The 12,631-nt window shown below is 38.4% G+C and overlaps 1 protein-coding gene across 1 annotated transcript in view; it reads right to left on the reverse strand.

The window, feature by feature from the left end:
• The window catches only part of LOC104406184 (zinc finger protein GLIS3-like), a gene marked incomplete at its 5' end in the record, with an annotated part of 40,715 nt that overhangs the window by 11,063 nt on the left and 17,021 nt on the right, over positions 1–12,631 (reverse strand). The window contains one exon of the mRNA XM_010015101.1: positions 5,669–5,816. Within this exon, the coding sequence (XP_010013403.1) occupies positions 5,669–5,816 (148 nt within the window). The remainder of the gene's footprint in view (positions 1–5,668; positions 5,817–12,631) is intronic.

Genomic DNA, 12,631 nt, shown 5'->3' on the forward strand with positions numbered 1-12,631 from the left:
TGCTTCTCTTGATGCAGCCCAGCATACAGTCGCCTTTCTGGGTTGCAAGAATTCACATTTGGTTTAACATCCAAAAAATCCTCCCCAAAATAACAATACAGTACTTTGTGTAGCCAGACAGGACTCCTTTACAGTAGACTTCAGGTCTTTGTAATGATTTATGAATCACTTCATGAATACCTGACTTACTCACATAGGTGACTAAAGTGATATACTTTTACTTCCCTTCTGCCTACCAAAAGAGAAACTTGATCTTGTCTCAGTCCAGATTTGTCCCTGAATAAACCGCAGTGTATTTCTGGGGGAACTGTAAATTTACTTTTTTCCTGAAACAATCGGGACCAGTTAGAAACTGCCAACTTGCTTCCACTACACAGAGCTCTCACAGTAGTCAAGTGGCAGCTTCCCTTCCTAATTGGAGAAAGGAGAGCAAGAAATTTGGTCCAAGACTACTTTTTTCAACTTTGCACTGAAAAGTAAAGCATGTGCCATCATTTAGACAACATTAATCCTTATGGTTGCTTTCAGTATGCTTCCAAAATGGAAGTGGAACATTAAAACTGAAAAGTTTTTGTTTGGTTTTGTGGTGTTGTTTTTTTGTTTGGTTGTTTGTTAGCTATTTTTAAATTTTGAGGACATAGTTTTCTTTGAACAGTTTCTAACCACAATTTATTGTGTTGGTGATCTGTTAACTGGCTGAGTTCTATTCCTTTTTATTGAGCTGCAACAGTCTGGAAGATACCCAGATGTTATGCAGTTGACACAGCCAGGAGATCAGGCTTTTACCTTACTACAGCTGAAATTTTGGCTGGACAGAGGAGAAAGCTATAAACCCCCTGTAGCAAGTTGCTCTCTCCAACAGTGTCCTATAGAGTACTGCACTTTCTGACAACGTTAAGTGAGGAACACTCTATGCCCACTCCCTCTTGATTGCCTTTTTATTTCTAGGCAAATCCAGAAAATCTGGGGTTATGTCTCCATTCTCTTCTTTAAACAGCCCTATTATTCTGGTGTGATCTCACATTTTGGTTTGGGTCCACACTTCATGCTGTGTGCTAGTGCTTTTGGAACTCCTCGGTCCACTGTCAAGAGGGAAAACATTCTGTTATAATACAGTTGTCTGTAATCCAACATACTGCACTTTAAGTTAGTCTAGCTAGCTATCAATGACAATCAAATAAACATGATTTAAAAACACTTGTAAGTAAAGGCATAGCTTTTGCCAAGCACAATTTTCAAAAATCAGATGTTTTGCCCAAAAGTCATGAACTCTTTCATTTTGATCAAAATAGTAAAACCCTAAATTTTTTACCTACCTCTGATACAGCATGTTTCTCTCCAATGATTATTCTGTTGCAAGTTTTGGGGTTTTTTTTAAAGGGAGGGAATCTTCCCTAACAAAAATATTCTGGCTGGCACAAAACAAAATCTTCATCCATCGTTTTGTTCAGCCACCAAATTTACACTTGTGAAGCTCTGGCTCACACCCTGCACTGCAAAAATCCCACAGCAGGTTTCGATCCTCCTGGTGTCTCGGGAGAGTAGACTGCTTGTGCCAGTTGACTTTAATTTTATATCCTTCTTTTCAGTCATTAACAAGCACCTAAAACCCTTTTCACGCCCAAGCTTTAGGAACACAGGAACTGCTTTTTCAGATAAAACCAGTGAACCAGCTAGCCCAAAGAAGGGATGGCAGGAAGAAGAACAGCTCCTCTGACTGGCATCATGTGCTCTTCGGTGAGAATAAGAAAGGAGAATTTAAGTGGAATTTAAAGGGCAATTGAAGGAAGGAAGCTGTGAGTGGCCACCTCAATATACAGATTCCCTGGAGACAGAGATATATAACTTTAAAATCTCCCTCAGCATTTTCTGCAGCTGTGTTGTATTAGAGAACTGAACTTCTTGCAAATTCAAAGAAAAGGAAAAGAGTGCCTTTGGAAAAGTGTAGAAACAGGCTAGAGAAAAATTGGTTTTGAAAGGAGATTGTTGCAAGGTGGGTATTGGTCTCTTTTTCCCAGTAACAAGAGATAAGACAAGAGAAAATGCCTTGAGTTTTGCCAGAAGAGGTTTAGATGAGGTATTAGGAAAAATTTCTTCACCGAAGGGTTGTTAAGCACTGGAACAGACTGCCCAGGGAAGAGTTCACCCACCATCCCTGGAGATATTTAAAAGACATGCAAATGTGACACTTAGGAACCTGGTTTAGTGGTGGACGTCGCAGTGTTATGTTTACGATTTGACTCAACAACATAAAAGTTCTTTTACTTGAAAGTCCTTTCCAACCTAAATGATGATTCTATGGCCTGGGTTCAGGGTTAGACTTGCTGCCACCTCCACTTTTCAGAGTTTGTCATTTATATGTACACCACTTGTTACCCTTCTTCAGCCATTGACCGCAATTCTCTACATGCAGCCACCCAGTTAGTTCTTTATCCACCAGGTGGTCATCCATCAAGTTTATGTCTCTCCAGAGAATATAACCACATACTCAAATAAGCAAAAAGAAGCACTGTTGCAGAACTTTTAGCTCTGTGGTAATGCTAAACTGAACAGTTCAGCCCTACATCCTTCTTGCCAGCTTTACACAATCTCTAGAACTTCCTGTGAAGCCAGGATGTCTCCTGCTCTAGGGACATGCCACTAGGTGTGGTTCACAGGAGCGTAAAAAATCATCTGGAACACCAAGTCCAAATGAAGAATTCGTTTCTGGTCTCACATCAGTAAACAGATTACTTCTTGCACAAAAGCAAGCCCTAAAAAGCAAAATGTATGTATCGGGGAATTCAAGAAATAATAACAACAATTAAAAAAAAAAAATTTTAAACACTTGACACCATCAATTTTGGGGTACTGAGCTGTACATGTTACCTAAGCCATATAAACCCATTTTTTTTTAATCTGGGTTTTAATTAAATTGTTTTTTCAACTTCCTTGAATGCCCTTTTATTACAAAAATATGTGAAAAGGAAGCCAAATACATATCCCCTTTTATACATATGCTTCTGGGTACTACTATCATTTAATACTTTCATTTTCATAGTTGCAGTATTTCATATTAGGGGAGCACTGAAACTTAGCATAACAAAGCTGAAACAAACAAAACGTAAATATGCATTTTTATTACACATGTTCTCTCATTCGATAAATAAAGTTGCTTCTTGGATCCAAACTCTATATCTGACTTGCACTCTGCGTACACTGAGTTTTGTACGCAGAACGAAAGCAGTGTAAGATGTGTTCCATGTTTGGTTCATTTTTCTCACATTACTAAGGCTTAATTAAGTCCGTGCTCTCTCTCTTCCATCACCTAGGTCGAAAACGATGCAAAACAAGCCCTCTATTTGTCTACCTCATGGTACCTGGAGATGCTTATTTCCTTTGGCTCTTGTCACTCACAAACCTGAGTCTTCTGTCCAAAATGGAAAGATTATGTGACTGGCCCCCACACTGCCCAAAGCAGCCAGAAGCTTGATTCAGCTTCAGTCCAGCAAATGCAGGCTATCACAGAGGCTTAGGCAGACCTAGCTCTGGAATGACCCTAGACACACACAGCGCATCATGAACTGCACACCATGGGCAGGGGGGGAACAAATCCCCAGGTTGTACCCCTACATTTTGCAGTACTTTCAGTGAGTTTGGCATAAACAGGGTGATTCACACATTCCAAAGGCTTGTATACTGAAGTGTTGTCTTATTCACATTTTCACAGCTATCGTCAGACCCATGAGGTGGTGTAAATGACAGCATACTCGCAGGGCCCCTAGGTGAGTGGACTGGATTAGACTCAAGATACAGATTCTGCAACAGTTTTTCTTTTAAATATTTCCATTAATTTGTACTATATCCTCTGTAATCCAGCCAACACTGTTGTAATACCTTTTTCTTTTCTGAATTTAAATTGCCATTTGTCACACTACCTAAATGAAGATACTGGCACCATTCTTTTCAATCCAAAGTAGCTCCACATACGGGAATTAGCACTTAAAGCGTTTTTAGAGTGAGTGTATACTGTTAATTTATGAGAAAGATGTGTATCACACTGGGTTTTTATTGCTCTTCTGTAGAGTGCTGTAGTATCCTGAGGTCTGTAACACACTCAAGGACTTAATGAGTTAAGTTGTACTCTAAACATGTCTGCTCTGGTCTTACACCAGCCTCAAAATGGGCTAATGAGAAGATTGCTGTCTTTCATCATGAAATTTATGCCTGTAATAACTACTGATCTGTTCCTGCCTGTGACCTTGTGCTCTGTCAATTGCTGGGTATGGACCGTTCATGCACTGGAGAGAAAACTACATTGAGAAGTAAAGCCTCTGGGTCAGGAAAGAGGGCATGGGCAGCCTCAATGTTTACACAGAGCACCAGAGCCCTGGCAGAGTCAAAAAGTCAGGACTGTGTGGCCAGGAGTGAGGGGGAAGGACTTAACCACTAGATGAGCTTCAATGATCATGAAACGGCAAGTTTCATGTCAGACTGGTGTACAAAAAGCTCAACAAATTCCAGTGGCTCCAGAACTGGCTGAATTCACATGTGCAGTCTGAAACCAATTTCACCTGTTGTCCATTCTCTAAGCCATCATGCTCTTCCATCTTCCTGATACAAGGCAGAGTGAGTACTGCTTTCCTCCAAAGAAATTATGCTCATTTATCAGTAATTGAAATCTAGTGAATGTTCTTTTCAGGTTTATAAATGGACACTTTGTGCTCTCCAAATTACTGGCATTTCTGTCACTCAAGGAAATTAAATACTTTGAAATACGGTAATGAAATACAACAATTTATCATTTAGAGCACTAAAAAATAGGGAGATTGGGAGATTATCAAAATAATGTTTAAGTATCCATATACATATAGTAAGAATTCAGTATTTTGTGTGATGATGTATTTTCCTGACCTATCCACTGAAAAGCTATTTGCGTAGTTGTCTTCAATTTCGCGATCTGGTAGATTTCTGGTTCAATGAACTAAGTGGAAATTTATAATACCATGTACAATATACATAATTTGAAAGATTGCTGAAAATAATTTAGGGAATATCAAACATAAAAATTAAACCACTTCAAGCAATCTGCTTTCACATCACTGAAATACCTACAATCATGAAAATAGCAAAGGTCAAGGGGTTGGTACCTACCCAGCTTGGTAGGTACCTGACTAAAACAAATCCTGACTATAAATGAAGCTTTCAAATTAAAAACTTTTTCTTGTCTGTCAGTCTTAATAAGATGCCAAGAAAAAAAGCACCAAGTGCCTGCAGAAATACTTAGCATTGAGAGAGTATGGACAGAACATGACTCTCCTACCACAAGAAAACAGAAACATGAATGGGACTCCATTCTATAAGGTATGGCTAGGCTCCTCAGCAGTTTAGTATCCCACCTAGTACGACTTGCCATGCTCAGGCCATTGGTGGAGATCAAGAGGGGATTAGAGATTCCCTGCAGTAGAGTCCCTGAAATAAACTCAAGTCCCTGAAATGGAGATGGATGGAAAGCTCAGTCCATTTCACCTCTCCTTCACCTGGTAAACCCATTCCCAGAGCAATTGTTACCTGAAGGCTGCCACCAGTGACTTTCTTCACACCAACAATGCAGTTTCCACCCACCCTGGCAGCTCTGAAGGTGGTCCCACCCCAGGATCAGTGTGGGAAAAGTAGGGGCTGGTGTTACCTCTCTGAGTCCGCAGCTGAGAGCAGAGGATGGAGAGCAGTACCCTGTATGTTATGTCCTGGGGAAAGGTGACTGCTGGGGTGGGAGAAGGACACTGCCCCAGCTGCTGGTGCACTTCCACTTGTCTGTGTGCTGGGGAACATGGCTGCTGAAAGCAAGAGGAGAGAAATAACCCTCATCAGGCAGGTGACAGCATCGATAACAGACCAAGTATTAATGGGTAACACCTCCTCTAAAACTGTAGTGCCAGTTATTAGCTACTAACTTTTTTTTCTCAAGTATTGATTTCTGTCTGAAGGAAAAAAAAACCCAACAACCAACCACTCAAACAAAAGAAAAAAACCCAAAACAGCAACAAAAAACCCCCACCAAAAATAAAAAAAAACCAAACAAATAAAAAGTCCCACAAGCAACCCCCCCCATATTAAAATAGCTAAATAATCTTTGCTGTGTCCAAGTGATATTTTCATAAAACCAGGCATCATATAGCTGTACTCTTTGTCTTGGGAATTCTGTCTGAATAAGCCTTCAAATCTTCCACAGCTTCCTGTTGTAAAAGAGGTGTGAAATACTTCCTAAGATACATATTTTTAAATCTAGTGAAGAGAACACACAATTTCATAAATAGCGAAATACTTTCTGCATTTTCCCCTCAGCTGTAAAAATCCTACATTTCTTGAATAGGTTAACCAAAATATTGCTGTTATTGCCCCGGTCTTCCCAGTAATGCATACAAAAATTTCAAACCAGCATTAACGGTTTTGTAATTTTCTATGAGGTTGTTTCTGTATACATTCCAAATAAGGAAAGGTTCTGGATGATTAAAGAAAAAGCAACACAGGATTCCCTCCAAATGTCCTAATTAGTTGACCATAAGTTCTGTAACCTTATTTTCAGAAGTTCTTTAAATCAGAATGTCAGAAGGTAAGATACTCATTACCAAATCCCTCTGAAAATCCAGTTACTCAATTATTTTTACTGACATCTCAGTCAGGTAGCTTATGTTGATGTAGAATGAAAGCCAAATACATGTTCTTAAATATTTTATGAACCCTGAAAACAAATTAGATAGGCCCTACAACATGAAAATGATCTCCGACTGTTTGTTTGTCATATCTTCTAGTCTTTTTATAAAAAAAGTATTAGTTAGCCCTAGTTTACACAACAAAATTGTACCTATAAAACTTATGTTATGTCAGTGAATATGTTGGAGCTAATGCTTCAAATTTAGCAATAAAATCCTATTATTTAAATCAGTTCCTCAAAGGCCATTGTCACTGGTAGAAGAACTTCCTAGGCTAAAATGCCTGCACGGATGCTGTAGTCCTAGCAAAACAAACACTACTTTAGGAGTAACCCCACCACAGATCCATTTTCAGGAAAAGGGTCACAATTTTGAATGCCTTTTTCACAGGACACAATTTTGTATGTTGCTACCACCTCATCTCCCAAGTCCTTAGTCTATTTCTGGAAAGCCGCTATTCATCATCACTAGGCAGCCTGCACTAGATATTCACCAGGCTAAGAGTTAAGGAAAGGCTCAGGAGTTTAGTTATTTTGTAGCTTCATTTTAAGCAGCAGGCCTGTCCACCTGGAAATCTTTCAGCTGGTGGAGATGACAGATAGTTGGAAGATGACAGATAGGAAACCAGTGTGTGAATAAAAACAGCTAATATAGGCACTGCAGAGATAATATCAAAGTTTAGGGAAAGTCAGTGTAAGCCACACTGGTAGGCAAAGCTGCAGGAGGGGAGGCTGCCCTACCACATAGCCAGGAGGACCAACAAAAAAGTCTGCAGCTGCCCTTGGCACTAGCCTCTACTGTTTGTGAATATGGACCAGAGCCTCCTAATCACAACCGAAGTAACAACAGACATATGATGGTAGAAGGCATCTCAAACCTTAAAAGAAGTACAGTGGATGCACACCCCACAGGGAGATGAGATATCACTTAAGGCAGCAGAGCAACTTACTAAGAAACGGCTGAGGAAGAACCCATCCTAAGACAGGGGCAGGTAGCTTTTGTTGTTTTTTCACCTTGCTCATGCACCCCAAAAATCAGTATCTCAACACTCATTTTTCAGAACAGCATCAAGACAAATGCAGAGGGGAAAACAAAGGAATGACCTTTTGAATTTATTACTTTATGCTTATGTGCAGGGTGGAAGAGAATACTGAAAACAACCAAATGCACATTGTGGCAGAAGAAACAGATTATTTCACCAATCAGTACACTGCAAAAGAAAACTTTGATTCTGTAAATAAAAAAAAGAGACTGTTTAAATTATTCTTTGCAAAAAATAGGTTAGCTTGCATTTTTCCATGAGAAAAATACTAATATGCATCAGAAAATACATTGACTTAGTTTCCCAGTACTGTGATCTTTGAGTTTAAAATAAATTTCCACAAGGTTGTGGCCTTGGCAGGGGGGTTGGACTAGATGGTCTCCAGAGGTCCCTTCCAACCCTAATGATTCTGTAACTCTGTGATCAAGAGTAAAAAAGCTGAACTATGACTGGGTTTCCAACAGAACGTAGCCAGAGCTATTCTCCCCTGTCATAGCTTTTCTCTGCCACATCCATGAAAAGCATTTTATGCACATATTTTCTAAGCTGTGCTTACATGTTTCTAGCTGGTCCAGGCTGCAGTGGTAGCAAAGGTTCCCACAGCACTGCCCAAGACATGGTGACTCTGTCCCTGGGGAAAGGTTACCTGCAGCCACGGATAGGCAACCATCTATCCTTTCTCTGAACTAGAGCAACCTAAAGCCCACTGCAATATTCACCACCATAGCACTTCCTGCTACTGCAGTACCTTTAGCTAGGTTTCCCAGTAATTTCTCTTCTTTTTCTGATAAGAAAGAGTACACAGTTTAAAGTAAGAGCTAACTTTGGCAGATAGGATATTTAAGGAAGAAAAAACGTACGTATTAGCTGCAAAAATATGTTCTTGTACATAGCGTACTTTAAAACGATCACAGCATGACAAAAGAATGTATGTGGGCTCCCATGGTGCCTTGTAATGAAACCTCCAAAAGCAGCACCATCAATGATGTTGTCGGAGACCATATAACACCTGCGGGCAATGCAACAAATCTTTTGTCAGAGCAGCTTCTTGCTGCATAGAGGTACTGTGCTGACAAACGCATCTCCGTGGGCACCCAACAAAATGAAATCACAACACTGGCAGCTGCTTCCCAGTGGCAATGCCACTATTAAAACCTTTCGTGTAGACATGCATTGGTCCAAGCTACTGCTGGATCTTGCAAATATTAGTTGAAGAGAAACATTGTCAGCAATTGGAAGTCTTCAGACTAATGGCAGTCAAAAATACTGTCATTGATAGGTCATTTCCCCAATAGAGCTAACCTTAAGAGACTGACAGAAAATTTCAAACACTATTTTAAGAAACTGCTAAATAACTTGACCACTTTTTCATGGGAGCTGTGTGTATGGCAAGCTTTTCTAGTGGTTTAACTGTTACATGTGAGTTGCTTGCTCGAAGTGCTGGCAGGAAATATCTACACAAAGGAATGTCTTTTCAGTGCCTCATGCCATTAAACACCTGATTTGAATGGTATAAAACTGAGCAAAACCCAGGTGGGTCCACAGAGAAAGATGCAGAATTGAGTATAAGTTTTACTTAACAGAAAGGCTTTCTACAACAAGGCTCTTCTCTCTACAAATATAAGATAAACTAATACACTCAAAGTAATTTTTAAAAAGATTCAGATATTTTGGAAAAAAAAACACAAACCAACAAGCAAAAACAAAACAAAACAAACAATTGTTGATGCTGTTCCTCTGTGTCCCTTAAAAAGCCCTAGCTATACCATGATTTGCAAGATGGCTATAACCTGTTAGGCCTGAATGTGGACCTTGGATTCAGTTACACCCACAAAGTTTCAGCCAGAGAGACAGAAAAACCATGTTTTCATTTCTGGAATCTTATCACAAATCAGTTTATCAACACACAGAATTTTCCATAGGAATATCTATGCAAAGGCTTCTCTAGGAGAAGCTAAATTTACATGCATTTTCATAATGCATAGGAAAAAATTAGGTGGTTGGAAGAGAAAAAGCTGATTCTATGAATAAGGTTCCTTTTAAAAAAGAAGACAGAAAAGTAGCATTTTTAATGTTACAGAATCTGAAGCCTGAAAGATTTACTTATTTTTTTTTTTAATGGAGCCAGACCTGTAATTTCACAGAATGATTTTTAAAGCCAAAGAATCACCCTCCCCTTTGCAAATTACCAATAAGGTATAATTTACTATCTAGGATTTATTACTGTCAAATCAGCACACTGTCAACCTATTTCTGCCCCCCAAAATACTTCCCCTCTTACCATTGCCAGCATGAATTTGGAGCAAGGCTGACAATTCTTTCCATTGTCATTTTCATAGAGCAAGACAGTGTGAAGGTTTCATTTTGCAGCTCAGTCAGTTAAAATGACATAAATTATATACATTTGCAAGAGTGGTGGGCTTTGGTTTTGGTTTGGGCATTTTTTGGTGTTTTTTTGTTTTGTTTTGTTTTGCTGGGTTGGGTAATTTTGGTACTGGAGGGGGTTTTTTTCTTTTTTGGGGGTTTTTTTAGTTACTATACTTAACCTTCTGTTTCCATAAGGAATATTTATGTAGTCCTTGTGAGCAAGTTTTACTAGCACACAGAAGGAAAAACTGAAATGATTTTTGCTTTTGAGACCATCACCTCCATATATTCTTTCCTCTCACCTCCCCTAGGGAGCCCATACTTCCTTACAGGATTTTGTCACCAGTAATATGTAGGCATGTGCTGTTTTAAGCCATAAGTGGTAAACTCAGAAAATGTAAAACATGCTATCTGTGTTGCCCTGATCCTACTCAGCTTTTCTCTAAGACTCCAGTGTGCATGGAACTTAAGAAGCCATCATGCATTAAGAAGCAGAGCAGAAGTCAAAATTACATTATGTATTTAGTAAGCCTGTCTCCAAAGTTGTTCCTGACATGGCATCTTCACATCACATCTCTGCCTTTCAAGACATTCTTCTCTTTCAGTGGACTGCAGTTTCTGAAGTTCTGTGTCATTATGAAGCAAGGAACTAAATGGTGCCGTTGCCTTGTTGCTTACAATGTTTGTACCAATTCATTAGTAAATGATCTCTTCTTCACAATGTGAGCCCAACCATTACACCAATATTTGGAGAAGCATTAAGATGTCTCAAAATGGAAATTATATACTCAGAAGTAAAACTAGTACATAGAAGGACAACTCAGAAGGGAAATAAACTAACCTCCTTAAAACAGGTAAGATAATAATATTAACACTTTTCAGCCCCCTGTAATGTATGTATGGTCCTACCTGGTAATACATCATATTTAGTGTGAGTTCTAGATATGTATGTCATTCTGAAATTCAGCCAGAAAGGTGACGACAGAGATCTTCTTAATTGTTGGTTACCATAGATAACCTCCTCTTTTGCCTTCATTCCCTATGTATCAAATACAACTCCCTTTTTCACTGCAACGGCCATAAATATCTCAGTTCTTCCTCCTCATTCTTTTTTTCTTTCAGTAATGAGTGATAACTACTTCCCAAGGCTGTCAGCTTTAACAAACAGACTACTTTTTCCTCAGACATCTCCCACACTGCCCATGGTGCCTAACAGTTAGGGAGCTCACCCACTAGGACAATTGCTTCAATAAAGCAATTCTTTCATTTTTCCTGTATGAGTCATCTATTCTCTACCTGACTGTTGTACCTACCTACTGCCCTAACATTATCTTAGATATAACCGCATTTGGAAATCAATTTTTTCTTATTATGTGTGTAGAGCACCTAGCTCAGTACTGTTTCATTGGAACAAAAAAACATACACAAGGAAAAGTGTTACTTAAGTAAAGCACATCTTAAGTCATAGGCATTATGTACTAGTTAGGTCAAAGTTCATAGTACAGGAGCATAAGACGTTATTTAAATAACACTTAGAATTGCAAAACCTTCTCAAACTTCCTTAATGGAATTTTTAATTTCCAGCCTGCAAAGAAAATGATGCACTTGACAAGCCTTAGTAATATCATTTGTTTGCTCTGAAGCAGAGCAGAGTGTGACATACAGTAGCTATTTATAAATGAATGACACATTCTGGTTTGTTCTTGAATATGAAATGTTCATGTTTTAACCAAACAGCACAGTAAAAATAAATTTCTTTTATACTGCAGTATTTATGATTCTTTCAGCCTTAGGGATTCTAGACTGCACTTTACAAAGTAAGTTGATATAATTTCACAGAAGAAAAAACATCATTCATATGTTCTTATTATGAATTAATTGCTCTCATCTTCATTCTATGAACTAAATAAACCCCAAAGTCCATGTATGTTTAAAAATTAAAACCTAAATGCTACCAGAAATTTTACATTTCTGTAGAAACAGGTTTTGAATTTCTATTTTACGAAATATCATTATGCACAGACCTAGAAGGGTATGCATGTTTGCTAAATTTTAGACCTAAAATGTAAATGTAGTTTTGTGTTGGTTTTAAATAAAGAATCTGTCATGTTACCTTACTGTATTAATAAGATTATACTCAGTTCAGATTTCTTTTATAAGGTCACAAAGACTAAAAGGTATGAAAAAAACCTATGCAGTCTTAACTTTAAGTAATAGATATGTAATCAAAACTAATTATTGTACTTAATTTAAATATATCTGTTTGCAGAGTCTGTACTTTTATGGTACAGAGAAATGCTGATCATTGCAGCCATTGTACTTCATTAAGTGGAAATGAACTAGCATCTAAGTATCTGCTTTTGTCATACATTTTTCTAATAGTTTGCTTTCAAACATTTATTCCGTAGATCTCTCAGGAAAGCAGAAAACATACCTTTGCTTTAAATGTGAGCAAATGATAAGAAAAGTAACCTTCAAGTGAGAAAAGTTTGATTAATGGCATTAGAAGAATGGAAATCTGTTCCTGTTT

Source organism: Nestor notabilis, unplaced genomic scaffold (assembly GCF_000696875.1).
Source record: "Nestor notabilis isolate BGI_N333 unplaced genomic scaffold, ASM69687v1 scaffold2465, whole genome shotgun sequence".
Taxonomy (NCBI): domain Eukaryota; kingdom Metazoa; phylum Chordata; class Aves; order Psittaciformes; family Psittacidae; genus Nestor; species Nestor notabilis.